General features: G+C 42.1%; 2 protein-coding genes across 5 annotated transcripts in view; one reads left to right on the top strand and one right to left on the bottom strand.

Moving 5' to 3' along the window:
- The window catches only part of psd2 (pleckstrin and Sec7 domain containing 2), a 43,236-nt gene extending 38,122 nt beyond the window's left edge, over positions 1–5,114 (top strand). The window contains exons 13-15 of the mRNA XM_008419836.2: positions 534–678; positions 786–929; positions 1,984–5,114. Coding sequence (XP_008418058.1) covers positions 534–678; positions 786–929; positions 1,984–2,199 — 505 coding nt within the window. The 3' untranslated portion in view covers positions 2,200–5,114. The remainder of the gene's footprint in view (positions 1–533; positions 679–785; positions 930–1,983) is intronic.
- A 4,065-nt stretch (positions 5,115–9,179) lies between these two features.
- purab (purine-rich element binding protein Ab) overlaps positions 9,180–17,521 on the bottom strand; it is a 9,914-nt gene continuing 1,572 nt past the window's right edge. The window contains exons 2-3 of one of the 4 annotated variants that reach the window (XM_008419833.2): positions 17,091–17,238; positions 9,180–16,778 (exon numbers count right to left, since the gene is read on the bottom strand). In XM_008419833.2, the coding sequence (XP_008418055.1) occupies positions 15,854–16,699 (846 nt within the window). In that variant the 5' untranslated portion in view covers positions 16,700–16,778; positions 17,091–17,238 and the 3' untranslated portion in view covers positions 9,180–15,853. The other 3 variants (XM_017307088.1, XM_017307089.1, XM_017307090.1) reach the window with 3 other exon arrangements.

Below are 17,521 nucleotides of genomic sequence, written 5' to 3'. Positions count from 1 at the left end.
AATATCTGTATCGGTCCTGATATTAAAAAAGTTCTAGTTCGGATGTTGATGACAATCCTTCTAATAAGGACAGATCTATTCAGTCTAATTCTATGCTTGGTGCTCTGAGCGACGTCATGATTTATTAGTTATTTTTACGTTATATTTGGAATTCCTAATTGAACTTTCTAAACCATTTGAAAGAAAGTTTGATGCTTTTTATTTTTACATGTTTGACCAAAATAGACAACCTGTTGTTTCAGTTTATTTATTTTACATTTTATAGCTGGACAAATTAAAGTTGTTTTTAAATATTTGACAAAGCTTATCAAATAATTTTTTTAAATCGGTGCATTTATGTCTGCTTTTAAAAAAAAGAGTCAATTTAGCTGTTTTTCTGTAACGGATCTGTATCAGATATCGGCATCGGAACTGAACAAAGTGGATCAGTCCACCCTTATTTTTTTTTTTTATGCCTGAGAAAAAGCTTCTAAAATCTGGTGCTGCTGATCCAATACCGGTCGGGTCGTTTTTATTCTCCGTTCTCTCTGCAGGAGTGAGGAGGAGATGATGTCCTGGATCTTCCGGATAAACCTGGTGGCGGCGCTGTTCTCCGCCCCGGCTTTTCCCGCCGCAATCGGATCCATGAAGAAATTCTGCCGGCCCATCCTGCCGTCCTCGTCCACCAGACTGAACCAGGTACAAAGTAGCTACTTTGTTTGAAACACAGCTTTCAGCAGCTAATTTCTGAGTGATTTTTGTTTTTGTCTTGTTTTGTTTTTTCGGGCCGTCTTTGGTTGGTGCAGGAGGAGCAGCTGCTGAGTCACGAGAACAAGCTGAAGAAGACGAGTTTGGAGCTGGAGGAGCACAGGAAGCTGCAGCCGTCGGGCGACCCAAAGGGCCGCGACTGGGAGGAGTACCGGCTCAAAGAGCACTACCTCACGTACGAGGTACCGGCTTCCTGTGGCGCTCATCCATGTTTGATCAGCTTCAGCAAACAGGAACCACTGAGATTTCTGTTATTATTTGATCAGCGACAATCTCGGGTTATCCGGAGCGCCTTGAAACGTATTGGTTTAACATTTTGTCATCCTTTAGCCACGAACTTCGATTAATTTTAGGTCGTAGATCAACACGGGGCGGCACACGACTGGGAAGTGGAAGAAAAATAACATAATTTTCAACCTTAAATAGAAGAAAATGAATTTAAGAGAAATAAATCTAAGAGTGTGTCCTCCTGGGTCGGTACTATGCAGAACTGTGTTTTGCTTTAATTACAGCTACAACATATTTCTTTACTCATAAATAAAATGTTTAAACCGTTCCATTGTAGATCTGGATGTCCACATGTTTCAGGACAAGTGTTGTTTTTTCTTTTGTTTTTTTTGTTTTGTTTTTAGTTTAACCAATGTGATAAAAAAAAATTACTTTACTTGAATCTAAACAATTGGACTGCATTTTTTTAAACTGCTTTAAACTGAACATCTTTCTCCCTTCCTGTTTCTGGGCATTTTAATCGCATCATAAATTTTTCATTTTTTTGTTTGGATTCATATTCTTTGAAGGTCAGTTTTGTTTGCAGACATCCTGATCCATTTTATTTATGGTTTCAGTCGTGTGTGGATCCAAGTTTTGTTTGGTTGTTGTGTTTTATTCGTCTCAGATATTTAAAGTATCGTCCAGTTTTAGTGTTAAAATTCTTTACAAAATTAAAATGTATTAGTTTTAGAGAGGGAAAACTTGCATTATTAAGCCATTATCAATACATCAGTTGAAAATGATCTCAGAACAAGATTATAGTTTATCATCGCAATAATTGCTGAGGTAATTTATTTTCCAGCAGAATTGACCATGTTATGACCTTCATGACGCTGTTTTATTCTCTTAAACATCTGAATTCTTCACAGATTATTTGTCTGATATTATAAGCTACTGTAGCTTTAAGATGAATGATTTTGATCATTTCTGAACCCTCTCCTCTCCCCCTGCCCTGTCTCTGAGCAGAAAACTCGCTACGAGACGTACGTCAGCCTCCTGCAGGCCAAAATCCGCGCCGAGACGGACGACCTGGAGAAGATCGAGGCCAGCGTTCTCGGCGGGATGATGTCGGACGCTACCGTGGCGGGTCGAGAGTGCCTCCTGCGGAAGACGCGCTCCTCCCCGTCCATCAGCTTGTCCCACTCCAGCCAGAACGGGAAGCTCCCTGGATGCACTGTTTAGTCACAAGCCTGTCGCGTTTCGTGGCTCCTCGGATCTTCCCCTCCCCTTCCCGCCGTCCTCCCGGCGAACCGCCCCGCTCCCTCCCAGATGTTATTAAACCTGATGAATATCCTGACCTTGAGCAATAGTTGAGGGAAGCTGCTGAACCCTTCGTTCTCTCAGCTCCTGTTGTCGCACATTCGGAGCGATCCAAACTGTGATCTCTGCTTCGAAGCAGCACCGTCAGTATTACTTTTTATCATCTCAGAGTTGGGCAGTTGTCTAGTCGAAGTGCCATTAGCTCGGAGAAGAACTTCAAGTGGTTTGAGTAAGTCAGAAAGCAAGTCGGAACCGTCTGGTTTTTCCTTCCTGACCTTGTGCTTCGGTCCTGAAGTGAGTCGGTGGGTGTAGCGAGGCAGGCACCGTGCTGCTGTAGCATTGGACCGTTTTCACTCATCTGGACTCATCCAGGCACGTGTAGCGAATGGACCTACAGTACGAGGAGAGTGTGTAGTGTTAACTCAGAAGGATAAAGTCCCTAATTATCATATTTATTTATTTATTTGACTTTATTTAGCCCAGAGAAGGTTTGTCGTCCTGTGTCCAGAAGTTGTTTTTTTTTGTACGTCTCTTTGCAGGGTGTAAAATGGGTAAAACTGTTCCTAGTGAGCTGCTGGAGGTTTAGTGCCTTACTGAAGGGCACCTTGACTCAGAGAGATCAAACGACTGCTTAAACTGCCCAAAACACTAACATTTGTTTCATATTTTTCACTTTTTCAGGAAACAAAAGCGGGTTTCGAAAAGTGCTGGTCAGATAGAAAGACCCTCCGAGCTGTTGTCTGCGTTGTCCTGTCACTGCTGCGATTCTGTCCCAACTGAACAGAAACAAGTCGGCAACGCTCTTGAATGTTTTAGCATTTTGTCGCATCACAAACGTCAGTGCGGGTCGTCTGGATTGCCTCTGATAAATCACGATGCGTTTTGTGCCTATTTGGGAAGAGGGCGGTAAACGATGTTCTGAAATCTAATATTTCTTCTTTTTTTTTTACCTACTCGACAATAAACTAAGCATGAAGTATTTTTAGCTAAATAAAATTTTATTCACTTATTTATTTTGTAGAAACCAGATTATAAATACTTCAAATTGTTGTTGGGCATATTTATTCCCTTGTTAGAAGAAAGTTACGCTTAATATTTTTGGACTCTACTGAGGAAAACTGGAAACATTTCGTCCGTTCCCAGCAATAAAAACGGGATGTAGGTCAGTCTGCATTTGAAAACAGTTGCTGTATTCAGCTTAGTTTTAATACAGCAATTAAAAACAGTGGTGGATTTAGAGTACGAGAGGAGACAGTCTTAGTTACCAAGACGACAGAGAGAAACCAGAAAACTTCGTGCAGCGTCTAACACTTTAGTAAGCAGATTTTCATTTAAAAGTGGTAGTTTTGTTGTAATTTACCTCAAATTGTGGTCGCACAAAATTGATTGACCACATAAAACTCCAATTAAACACGTTTAGGTTTGTTGCTGTGACGTGACAAGATGTGGAAAAGTTCAAGAGATGGAAACGCTTTGGCTTGGCGATGCAACAGAATATGCCTGGCTGTTACAAGAGCAGGACAGGAAGGTGTGGGCGATGCAGGTTACGTTGGCCGTGGTGTGTTAATGTGTTCCAGTTGGGATATTGAAGCTAAAAGCAGCTGAAGAATAAAAAAATAAAAAATACCCGGGTCTCGTCATCGTACGACGAGCTGATTGAGCGTATTTGGCTTCCCACCGACACAATCAGGCCTGGGTCTCTCCAGAGCCTCTCCGGCCTTCATCTTTGAGACTGAACATGTACTATCACCCCCTTGGATCCATCACCTGTCACACGGGCCCGTCATAACTTTCTCTGGCTTGTTTCCAGTATCCAGCACCAACGGAAGCTGATGTCTCACTTCGGGGAAACGAAAAACTGGCCGATTTGTAGAGCAGAGCAGCGGGACTGCTCCGTTTTCGTGTTTCTAAGTCGATAAGCCCATCGGTATCCGGCAACCGGTGGCCATCAAAACACTTTTCACGTTGGTGTGAAGCGACTTCTAGGAAAAAGGGACTAGCTTAAGTTTCTCAGTAGAGACCAAGAACAGGCAAGGCAGATCTACGGCTCGAGTGTTTTTTGTTTTTTTTCTCCCAAACCAAGAGATAAAAATCAACCCAATGGACCTGAATTTCCTGGAAGAAGACGACGGTGGTTGGAACAGGAGATGCGCTAGTACATCTGTTTGTGAGCACCTTAATTGACTGAGCCTAAGCTCCCTCAATCACACACAAACATGTTTTTTTTTTCTCCCCCACCCAACGTAACTGTTATGACACAACTGTAGACCAGTAACTTCAGTATCCACTCACTTGACCCGGATGCGGTTCACGTTGGAAACGCTGACCGTACGATCTGGACGCCTCCGCCCCTTTGGAGGACCAGGTTTGGCTTAGTCCGGGATCCTCGTTTGGGACTTTGGCTGGATAACCTGGATTCTCTTTCAGACTGAAAACAAATAAGTCGCTGAAGAAGAGCCGTGTTTCCGAAGCAGGAACTACCCGTTTTTAAAGCCGTTTGGCTAAAAAGAGCCGCTTCGTTACAGGGAGGCTTCCCCGGCGTAGTCGCTTTGTCTGGCTGTCGTGCTAATCTTCGATTCCTCGTGTTCTAGGTTCTAGGGTAGGCCTGTGCTGTAAAATAAGGTTGTGACAAAATAAAAAGTGGATTGTTTTTGTTTTATTTAAAGAAGAAGAAGAAGAAAAAAAACTGATAACTTTGGCACGTTGGTGTCAGAATTTGACCTGTCTTTTTTTTGTTTCGTTTGTATATTTGAACTTTTTGACAGAATGCGCATACTATGTAAAGGACATATTTACTGAATATTTAGTCTGTGCTTCATAAAGTAAGCTTTTATACAGACGACTGGGGCTTGACTTTATTACCGCCAACACAGAGCAAAGCAGATTATTAGATTACTGAAATATGTTTAGAATTTATTAGAATCTGATTTGTTTTATTGTTTAGGAAACGATGTGAGAATTGGTAAGTGGTTGAATCATGGTTACGCACAAAAATAATACATTATATGGGATACCATTAGTTAAAAATCTTACAGAATTTTTTTTTTTTTTTAGTTTTAGATTTAAAATAAATACTAGGATATTTCATTTGAATTTGAAGTAAAAATATTCTATCCTTATATATAAAGCTGCTCGTCAGACATTGACATATCAAATCCATTCACTTCATTTTGGAAATAGTTTCACATAATTCATACATATAGCAGTGTATTTAAAACATATTTTAACATATTTACACACAATTGTAAAGTAATTCCACACAATATAATTCAAAGAATTTGTAATCACTTTCCTCAAAGATACAGATTATGTAAATATTTCAGCAATACTCAACCTCTTCCAAACTGTTAAAATATGCATATAAGAAAATCCATAACAAAGTCAGTTGTGCACCCAAAGTTGTTTAAAACAATAACAGCACTCCAACATCACTGATTTTTTTATTTTTATTTTGTTTTCTATATAAATTGAATTTCCACAAAGTGATTAATGTACTACTCAATGCAGAAGAGTAATAGAAAACCAAACGACTGCTGTTTCTGTGTCACTGAATCATGAATCAAACGGAGCGTGTTCACGACAGCAGCATGGGGTTCAATCTGGGAATCACTCATTTTGTGAAAAAATGTGGTTTGAAACAGGTGTTTATAATTATTATTTAATACCTTTAATTTTGCAAATCTTTGGCTGRTTATAGAGTCTGTAAGGCTCGCTCCAAATATTGTTCAGTGAACACTGGATGCTGATTAAACAGTTAATTGGAGAGAGGAAAACATACAGTGAAGCACACAGATTGTATAAAATGCTTTAAAATGAAAGTCACAGGGACTTCAAGGGAAAAAGAAAACTATCAAAGAGCCAAAACAGTAAAGACTCGGCTGACAGTCGTCTCCAAGGTGATCAGGGAAACGTCTGCAGCTGCCTAGTGTTGACCTGGCTCATTTATCGCTTATGGGATGATGGTGGCAGGTTGGTTCTGGAACAATCAGATTAATGCTATGAAGCAGACAGCATACCTGGACCTTAATCCATTACAAAACAAATGGGTTGACATCAGAGAATCCCACCGAGTGTGCTACATAGTGATCGAGCAGACAGTTCAAGTTGCTCTGGTTCTTTCTCAGAGCTGAAATTGTAATAAACGAGCTATGTTCTCCCTCTTTTTGCTTTTTAAATACTCCTTTAAAAGCTTGTTTTCCCTTCACAGTTTGGCTCCTAAATTTGAAAGAAAGTTTGACTCTTAAAATGAGCTTCCAGAATAATTCCAGAGTTTAGTAAGATTTGCCCCAGAAAATAACTAAAACAGGAAAAAGAGTAGAAAATAGCAACTGGTGTAAAGACATTTATTACTCCTACACAGTCTACTTAATTTATCATGTAGCAAACCAGAGATATTCGTTTTGAGATTTATAACTGCACATTACTCACTTGCCTAACCTGTCGCCTACATTACCCACAATGCACCTCGCGCTCCAGATAGTTCGGCGGGGTTAGCTAGCTAGCTTCTCTTGTTGGCTAGTGTAGTTAGCTAGCGCTCAAGTCGCCGCTGAGAAGGTCGTGAAGCCATCGAGTGGCTTAATTACTGTATTTGCTCTTTCGCTAGTTTTTCTTCAATCATTTATCAACTTGAAGTAAATTACTTATAAAACTCAGTCTTTCAAGTGTAAGAGTATGCTCAAATGAAGCTGTAAAAAATTGCATTTTACTAAGTAATTTGCTTATTGAGTTTGGTAATGAGTAGGAAAAAAATGAAATTCATTTTCAAATATGAAAGAAAATATAGTTGGGTGTCAAAAAATATTAGTGAGAGCTGAGGTTGTAATACTTCATTCAGTGTCAAGATGTGTCATTGTATTTTTTTATTTTAAGTTGCTTCACCAACATGTCTTTCGCTCAATATTTGTCCCATACAAGCCAGCAGAGGGCAAGTACAACTTGTTTATTCCTTTTTAAACTCAACAAACATTAAGTAACTAAAGCATTATATCACTGCCATGCAATTGTTAACCTGTAGCATAAATCCAGGTGTAAAAGTCATTTAAAGTAGGCTAAGGCTAATTTCTGGTCATCTTTAGCATTGTGGGCTAGTGATTTAGTAAAAGTAACTGCACTTGTGTTATTTAATTATGCAAGGTATGATATTCATGAATATGTTCTAATAGCTTTTAATAAAACAGGGAAGCAATAGAGCTACAGCTATGGAAAAAATTAAGAGACCTCTTAAAATTATCAGTTTCTCAGGTTTTACTTTCTATAGGTAAATGTTTGAGTAAAATGAACATTGTTCTTTTATCCTATGAACTACTGACAACGTGTCTCCGAAATTCCAAGCAAAAATGTAGTATTTATTTGCAGAAAAGGAGAAGTGGTCAAAATAGCTGGGGGGAAAAAAAAGCAAAAATACAGTTGGAATTTGCTGACAGTCCGTGTGGCTTTAATTGCTTTTGCTGCACTGACCTGTTGCAGGGAGAAAAGTCCTCTCTTCTCCTGGATGATACCGCTCTGTCAACAGTGTGTCCGCTGTCCTGCTGTGGTGACAATGTGACACTCTGCCTTTGATTTCCCGGGTGAAAATTAAAAGCACACATGTCCGCATCACTGTGTTAAACGTGATATTGGAGAGGGGTCAGAGCTGAGGAACCCTCAACCAGTCCAACTTAGCTGGACATTTGCAGCACATTTCCCTTCTTAAAGGTGTAGCATAGGATTGTTTGAAGAGATGTTCTGTTTAGCAGTCAATGTCTCACCTGCAGGGGATAAGACTCTGAGCATCATCTTTTGGTGTAAATGCAGATTAGTTGGAGGCTAACTGTTAGCAACAAGGCAGACTTTTACCATATTAAAGAACTCTGGTCTCGACTACGTCAAAACTTGAATAATACTAACAATGCCAATACCTATGTATGAACTGTTAACCTGTTGCTATGTGTGCAGTAGGCTGTATTTACCATGAATCAAGTGTTTACCTGGTAAAAGAGGGCAAGAGGTTGTGCGCCACCAATTATCGTCCCATGTGAAAACGTGTTCTGTGAGTAACTGTCTGATTTATAACGTGTTGTGAAAATAAAATAAAATAAAATAAAACATTCTCACTTGAAGTTCTATGATATCTCGATTTTCAGACCTTTATTCTGACCGGAACATGTTCTGTTCTCAGTGTGTTTCACACAGGATGATCGCCGGTGGTGCACCACTTCCTACCTAGAGTTATCATGTAAAAGAAAATGATCAGTGTCATTGTGAATAACCATCCAATGTACATAGGTCAAGTGCTACAATCCACAATTGTAGAAATTTACGGAAAACTAATGCGCACATTGTTTTATGCTACTTCTTAATAATTGAGTTAATTGCAAAAATGCCAATTGCTAACTCCCACCTGCAGGTGGCAGTATTTCTTTCTTACTTCTACGACCCTGCTGCCACATCCTTACCTGATGACAAGTTATAGTCTATGATCGATATGACTGGTAAACAAAAATCAAGCTATTGAAGTTATTTAAAGAATAAAAAAAAATTTTTTTGTATCCAGGCTGCTTGATATTTTCTTTTTTATCTTTTTTGTAAGGGAAAAAAATGTCACAAAATTATTTGCAAATATTTCTAAAGTTACACCTCAGAATCAGTGATTTTGATTAGAAGAAAAAAAAAAATCACAGACACAGCCGTGAAATCCTGAAGGCACACACTAATGTAGACGGACACCAAACAACGATGCCGCGTTACCCACCGCAGATAAGATATTGACTGCACACGATGCTTCAACAGATCCTCACCTGGAGAAATCCCGCAACCCCCCCCCACCCCCCTCCAAAAGCAACACTGTGAACAGTTTATGTACACAAAGGCAATCCGTGTGAGCGGACAGCCGTAGAGTCGAGACAGTCGTGCGGAGACGGGGACACGTGGAATGACATTTTATTGCGCGATTAGTCATTTTTCAGACAACAAGGCTCCCAAAAAACATTGAAAACAAACAGCAAATGTTTGCCATCAACAGAAATTTAATAAGGTTGTGAGAGTACATAACAGAAAGTAACGGTGTGTGTGCGTGTGAGAGGACGCGAGGTGTGATGATGTTGAGATGAATGGGATGAGCTTGATGTCAAAAGCCAAAGTAAGCACCATCGTCATGTAGTCAGGGAAAGGCCATATTTCAGTAAGAAATATCCTAGAACGGGTGAGGAGAGGTTAAACATGATACAAGAGGGTTGTTATCACAGTTTTCAGACATTTTTTCTTCTTTTTTTTTTAATACCAACTAAAGAAAAAAATCAGAACAATAATTGGTGTAGCACTACTTTATCATGCAATTTACTTTAGTAAACCTTCTGACACACAGACAAAATATACTTCAGTAAGTAGAACTCAATACATCTCTGTCCAGCAATAGTCACAAAGCCTGTAATTTTATACTCTTTAAATGTGAGATCCCTATCAAAAATAATATGCAGATTTTTTTTCCTTTTTCTTAATATATCTAAAGTGCAAGTATCCGTTTTTATTCAATGCTTTCTGTAAGTATAAAATACAAAGGAAAAAAACAGCAAGATGTTTTTCCTGTTTACATGTTATATTTTCTGAAAGGAGGAGCATCATATATAACAAACCATATATATATATATATTTATATACACACATACACCCACGCGCACGCTCACGCACGCTCACGCACGCCACAGATAAAATATTTTTGAAAGATACAACATATCTCATATGGGGATGGGTAAAGGGATCAAACGGTGTCATGGGATATGTTCATTGTGCATTGACCCCCCTGACCCCTCTTCACCCCCCCTTCTCTCCCCCCACACCCAAACGGGGGTCAAGTCGTTCCTAACAGCGTCGCGATACTCGAAGGAACGTCTCTACAACTATACACAACAGTAGCCTGTACAGTCTGCAGACATCATGGACCCTACTGCTTTGTGCGTGCGTGTGCAAACTGAAGACGTGCTGAATGGACCCAACCCCCCCAACACACCTTACACCTCCAACCCCTTCTCCACATCGCCCCCTCGCCCCCCCATCCACACCTGTCAGTGGTTTTGTGATGAGTCACACAGAGTGCTTGGCTTTGACGAGAGGCTGCGATTGGCTGGAATTTTTATTTATTTATTGTCTTTTTGATTGTTCACCGGAACTCCATAAGCAAAAACAACAACAAAGAACATTTAGCTGTGGGGGGGGAACACCTTGTTGGAAGGTTTTGTTTCTTTCAGAACTTTTTTTTTTTTTTTTGCAGAAGCAAGTCGCCGCCACCTGCACGTGTTTTTTTATTTGTTCTGATTTGGAAGTCTGTTGTTAGTAGGCATGGGCCGGCAAAAGATGATGGGCTTTCAGTAGAAATGTCGTTAGTGCCAGATTTCAGTCAGAGAGACGATCTGATTGGTTTCATTTTTAAAAAATGCAGCCAATATCTCTAGTTCTGCAAAAGTGCTATATTGATTACAGTAATTGTAATCAATGTATTTTCGTTATCCATTAGTATTAAAGTTGGGCGGTAACTAGTTACATTTACTCGGTTGCATTTACTTGAGTAACTTTTTGGGGGAAAAAAATTTATTTTAGGAGTAGCTATTCTTAATATGCTGTACTTGTGATTTTTACTTCAGTAACTTTATCATGAAGTATTGTTACTTTTACTTGAGTAAAATTTCTGGATTTTCCACCTGCTGAATGAAAAACAAAAATTCAACACACAAACACACCTGTGTTCTTGTTAAAGTTTCATAAATTTTCAATTGAAAGAATTTTGTTTGGACAAATGTTTGTTTTACCTGATTTAATTTTTTTTGTAATTATGTTATTGAGGTGAATTATTTTCAGTTTGGTCTTTAAAAAAAAAAAAATCACATAACTTTAAATTTCAGTCCCTCTGGTGACGTAATTTTTAAATATCAAATGACTGATAATTTGAACACTTACTCAGTACTTTAATAGACTTTTTTACCAAATACCTTTTTTTACTAGAGTAACTTCTTGATTGAATGCTTTTTACTCAAGTAAAAATACATTAAAGTAGTGCTGCTCTTACTTGAGTACATATCTTGGTACTCTCCCATCCTCTGGTATTTTGATTCTTATAGAAAGACTTAAGAAATAAAAGTAGTGCTTACTGCTCATAATATTTTAGCTTTTTTTCAAGGTTTAGTTTGTCTCAGCTGAATTGGTTTTGGTGGGGTTTTTTTTTTCAAACCATCTAACTGGCAGCGCACAGCAACAGGTGTGGGTGGGGGCAGTACCACGGAGCAAAAGACATTCACTCTGGTACTTTCTCTAGGGTCGTACTTCAAACATCAAACAACAGAAGCTGGAAAATCTTCCGGGTTGAAAACCTTACGTTTTTAGGCCCGTCAGTCGGCCCACGCCTACTCGTGGCCAAGTGTGAGATGTTCAGACAACAAGCACCAAAAGCTGGAGTCAACTTTGCAATCTTAACAACAGCCAGCTGGAAGCCAAGTCCTTAACTTTTCCTGTTTTTGCTCAACAAGCATTGCATGTTTCAAGAAAATAAAAAGCTCATTTGACAAAGAGGCGCTGCGGTCGATAAACACAAAAAGGCCGGAAAACGCCACGTTAGAGGGCTGCTGCGACGCCGCCTGGAGTATAATTAATCAACCCATCATCCTCATCAATGCTCACAGCTTCGCGCACACTGAACTTCAGCACACAGCCTGACCACTGACACACAGAAACAGCAGCACATAAAACGCCGGCCTACCATTTTGCAGCTCAGAAAAAGCTCTAATCTGGGCAACAACATGGCTGCAAGGTCACTCCGGGTTTTTTTTTTTTTTTTTTTGCTTTGAGACTGCGTGATCTCTCGTGAAATAAGAAACCAGAGTCGATCAGCAAAAAAAAATTTAAAAATCCCATGTGCGTCCCCCTCCACCTCCTTTTTGCCGCGTAATCCAAGACAGAACTGCAACCCAAAAAAGTGGGGGCCGAGTCACGTTTCATAACAGAACCGCTGTGCCGAGAACACAACTGTCCCCGCGGCGCTGGCCGGTACGGTATACATGTCGGGGTCTTTCGGAAAGAAAAAAGTGCAAGTTTCATAAAGTCTGAGCAGGTTCAGCCTCTCGTTAATGGCTGCCGGGGGTGCGGGGAGGGTTGTGGGTTAGCCGTGTGTTGCATGAACTAAATTTAATCAAGCTAAGGAGAGAGTACTTTGGAGGATGAGTGCTGCATCACAACAGAGAGTCTTGACCCTCAGGATGAACTCAGACTGACCTCAGATGTGCTTTGTCAGGCACACAGTCATTGGTGGCTCATGTTCAATAAATATCGATGTTTTATTAATTTTTTTATCATTCACAAGCCGGGGAGATGAAATAATCTCTGCAAGAGAGAGAAAAAGGTCCTGCTAGGATCTGTAAGGCTGCTGCTGGTAAGCCCGATGCAGGGCAGTGCCAGGCTTCGTCGGGCCTTTCACCGTCTGTCTCTCTCTTTTTCTCTCTCTCCATGAGCCAAAATGTCTTTACATGAGACAGGTGGCGTTATCAGAAGTATCTCTCTCGGATGATAAAAGCCTGATGAATCAAACACAAATCCACCTTTTTAAAACAAAAATCGAAACGGATCCGTCGTCGTCCTGCAGCTGAGGTGCCGTCTCGGCTGCCCCCCCGCCCCCAACGCTTTTTATTCCGGCCTGTCTGTGTTGCTCCGCAGCCACGTGACGGGATCAGTTGAGTTAGCCGCTGTGTGCCAACTGGCTTTGCATAAATCTGATTGTGATCTAAGCGTTCAATTTTAAGTTATTAAGTTGGTCGCAGCACAAAGAGACCGGACCTGGATAGGAGAATCTGAAAGCCAAGTCCGATGGACATGCTGTGACCCTCACCGCCGAAACCACCAGAAACACCCTCCGTCCATGCTTTAGCTGATCAGCTAGCAAAAGTGCTTCCAATAATAAAATAAAAGCCAAAGCTGGTTTGTACTTCACCTGTCCTGCAATCGACTGTTCCCAACAATCTCTCACTCCAAACACACAGTTTTCCTGGCTCCTAGTGACAAGAGGCCTTGTGCGGTTCGAGACACCATTCAACATACTTTAGAGACCTCCCAAACACTCAGAGAGCAACAGGAGGCCTCAGCAGGGGGAGGCTGGATGTGTGCTGTCAGCCACCTCTGGACCCCCGGCTTCAAGAAGCTGTTGAAGTCCAGCGGAGACCAACGCGGAGGGGACGGGGGGTCCAACATTGACACGGATAGGGGCGGCTGTGTGTCTGCATTGTGTGCATTCAAAGAGGAGTGAGGAGGGGGCGATCTCATTGGTGAAGGACACATAAACACACTAAACTAGTGTATGCGCACCAAAAATAAAACCCAGACAAGGCAGCCGACCGGTTTTACAGAATGGGAAAGGAAAACGAGACCTTACTACGACGTTTTGTCAGTTTGAGCAGTCTTCACATTTGGGAAATATAACGCAGAAGCATCGACCTTTTATCTTCATGCTTTCGAATATCTACCAATCACACAGCCTGTACATCTTCTTCTTCTTTTTTTTTTTTTTTCTTCCTCTTAATAGTCTGTACACTTGATACAATGCCACCATTGGCACGTACACGATATTGCACACTAATATGAAACGTCCTACATCAGCCAGGCGGCTTCTTCTTTTGCTGGGAAGGAGAAACCCGAGACGTTTTTGGACAATGTATACGTGGAGACATAAACTCTGAAGACAGAAGAAAAAAAAAATAAAACTAATTATGCAAAAGTGACATGTTATGAGTGGCGAGGGGTCCCGAGGACCCGGTCAAGGGCTGTAGCACCATGAAAAGATAGATACTGCCTGGGCCCTCCGTTGATAGGCCTCTGCATCCTCTGGACTGCACTCACACTCTCTGCATGGGGCAAACCTCTCAACTCCCATCTGCTCTCATCCGGCAGCTCTTCATCTTTTTTTTTTTTCGTCAACATCGTGGTGCATATAGTTTGGGCAGCCATCTCTTGGTTCTTTCTCCTACGTCTACGAGATGCCACACCACTCGGGGTGTAGCAAGGGGGTTCCTGAGCTCCCTGCTGGCATAATACAGTGAGCACCCCCTCAAATCTCATTGGCCCCCAACCCTTTCCAACCACCCACCACCACCGCATCTGTCCATCCCTCATGTCCCTCTCAGCTGACTTTTGGTGTTGCCGTGCTCCATGCACCGCAGGGGCGAGCAACCCGCAGCCTCCCCCACCGGTGAGTAGTATGTATATATATATATATATATATATATATATATATATATATGCCTACTGTTAACAACACTCGTAAATAAAAACATACAACGGTCGAGGTCACGGACCATCCATGTGAGAACACGTAAACGAGTGGAGTGTATAAGGCACGGGTCGTAATGACGTCAGAGAGGATGCTGTTGCCTCGCCGCGCGCTGACGCGTCTCACTTTCTTTGTTTTTTGTTTTGTTTTCTGCGTCTTGCGCTCCCACAACTGGACCTTTTAACCTTTTTATTTTTTTTGCATCCCCCTCCCCTACCCCATCCAGAGGAAAGAGCAACAAAGTAACAAATAAGAAAAGAAGAAGAAGAAAAAGAAAAACGTTACCCACTGAAAACGTGGGTATCTTAATAAGGATTTCTTTTTTACAGCTGATTCACAAAATCATAATTAGTACATCTAAGTTAGCACTTTTCTCCTTTAGGTTTACATGGACATGGTGCAAGAGTTGATATTCAATAGAGAAGCTCAGCTTTATCCTGTTTGCTTGAGCCCCTGAACCCCCCACCCAAACCCCCGACCCACCAAGTGGGCCTTTTTAATTCTGTCTCAAACCTTTCCCAGGATTGCATGATAGAAATACTGTCGTTAGCTGACCATGCGTCCAGTCAAATCATTATCTACTCCACCAACTTCTTTACAAAGCATGAGCCTACACACATGCTGACAGGTGTTTACAAGCCTGTAGTGCTTCTTATTCAATAAGAGTGCTTTTTATATATTTATTCTGCGTACCTTTTTTTTTTTCTTCATATAAGTAAACTTTACATCTTCTGGTTTCTGATTTTGGTTTCATAAAATCCATTATACATTATATTCTCTTTGTGCTGATGTCAAATATTAATTCAACATGAAGACTATCGATTCATATAATAGACCTCTGTGGTTTTTTTCTTCTTTTTTTTTTAACTTTGATTAAATCTTAGCATATATATCGCAGTTTGAAAACATTTACTTTTCGAAATAGCTTTGACGTGTGCAAAATCTGTCATCGATAGAGATAGACTATAAACACTCTGTTCATTGTCGTTTAAGTCAAGTAGGAAACAGTTCATATCTTACAGTTCGATCCTTGATAGCAGCGGCTTACTGTTACATGGGTGGTAAGTGGGGTGACATCCAGTAAAATGAGCGAGGAGGCAGCAGAGGTGCTGCCATGTCTGTGGAGGTTGTGTGTGTGGGGTGATTCCCTTGGAAAATCTCGATCTATTTTACATTTAAAAGTCTCGTGTGTGTGTGTGTTCCCCCCCCCCCTCTTCCTCTTTCTCTCTCTTTCTCTCACACAGTTCAGATTTCGACTTTGCTTGGTTCACCTCGGCTCCTCTTTAAGATCCTCAGTCAGTCATCGTCGCCGTCGTCCGCGCCGTGCGGGCCCTCAGGTAGCAGTTCGGAGGCCCGCTTCTCTCTACTCCGCTCCTGGATCTTCCGCATCTCCTCCGCGTATTTACAGAAGGTGTTGCCGAATTTGGACCACACTTTGCAGGGCACCGTAATGGAGTTCCGGTACGTGGGCTTCACCTCGCTCACCCGCATGAACACGCCGTACTTGTTGGATCCCACGTCGAAGAAGAAGCGCTTGTTGTCGACCGTGAGCGAGGTGCCCTCCGGGAGCTCCGCCGGCTCCTCGTCCACGCCGTAGTCGTCGATGAGTTTGGCCAGAGCGTCGCGGAACTCGATGAGACCCTGCGCCGGCAGAGCGATGGTCTGGCCTTGCGCACTTCCCAATCCGGGGCCCCGATTAACGGTCTGCCGGATCCTCAGGAACCGCCCCCTCTGGTTCTCTTTCAGATCCATGTAATATTTCCGATTCTCCCGCACCAGGAATTCGCTTTTCAGCGCCCGCCGCGGCTCATCCTGCACCATGTCCGGGTTCGTCGGGCCCAGCTGGGCGTAATGTTCGATAAAGTCCCCGAGGTAGTCGCGGAACTCCACGGCCACGGACATGGAGAGCGTGAGGCGGCTCTTGTTTCCCCCAGCGCCGACCTCGGCTATCTTTAGGAAGCGGCCTTTAACATTCTGCTTCACATCAAGGTAGAAGCGCTTGTTCTGGATGTCGACACGCTTGGAGGCGAGCTCCTCGGTGTCGTGCTGCAGCCGAGACATGGCGCCCATCGCGCCCGGGGGCAGCGAGCCGGGGCCTGCGATGGGCCCTCCGTGGTCACTGCCACTGTCTCTGTCCGCCATGATGCTGCCTCCCTGCGTTACCTTCCACTGTCTCCCTCTGCCTGCTGCAACCTCGACTGCCCGTCAAGCCGCTCCGCTGCTCTATCGCGAGACGACAGAAGGGCAGGGGGGAAAAAAAGAGAAAGTAGCAGGAATCTGTGCTGCGTTCAAGAAACACACGCTGCTTTCGCAACACTTAGCAGACGTTTTAGCTTTTAATAAAGTCATATTCCGCGGAGTAAAGTTAGCTTTGGTCAAAATCAAGCTGAAACGTTGCAGTAAAAGTATCGCCTTAACGAAATCAGAGGGGTTCGTTATATGTGCTGCCTTCGTATTTTGGTGTCTGAAATTTTCTTTGTCCTCGTTCTCATTCTGAAATCCGATAAAAGGCAGAGCACGGACAAAGCCTTACCTGGTGGTTATTGGGTGGGTGTTTCAGCACCAAGGACAGCTGTTCGGGGCGTTCAGCACCACGGACAGTGAACCCGCACAATCCCAGTGGAAGCGAATCCAGAGCGGGATGAAGAGGAAATTTGTGAATGAGTGGTCCGCGTGGGAGTCTGCGGGGGGAAAAAAACTGATGAGCTGCGGAACATCATGAATTATTTCACTCAGATTTTTTTTTTTTCCCGTCTTCTTCTAGCTGTGTCATTCTTGGCAAGCGGGAACTGCGCTGCTACTAACATTAATAAATATATTTTGTGTTGGAAACGGATTTTTTCAACCTCGATTTATTTCATTTTATACAAGTTTTATCAATCAAATTGTGAATATGTTTAGTTAGTTAAATACTTCCAATTTTTGTGATCTTACATTGTCTATGTACTCAGACGTTTTCATATA

The sequence above is a fragment of the Poecilia reticulata genome, linkage group LG10 (assembly GCF_000633615.1).
Source record: "Poecilia reticulata strain Guanapo linkage group LG10, Guppy_female_1.0+MT, whole genome shotgun sequence".
Lineage (NCBI taxonomy): Eukaryota > Metazoa > Chordata > Actinopteri > Cyprinodontiformes > Poeciliidae > Poecilia > Poecilia reticulata.
The sequence above is the reverse complement of the archived record's forward strand: the minus strand, read 5'-3'. Positions and strand labels throughout refer to the sequence as shown.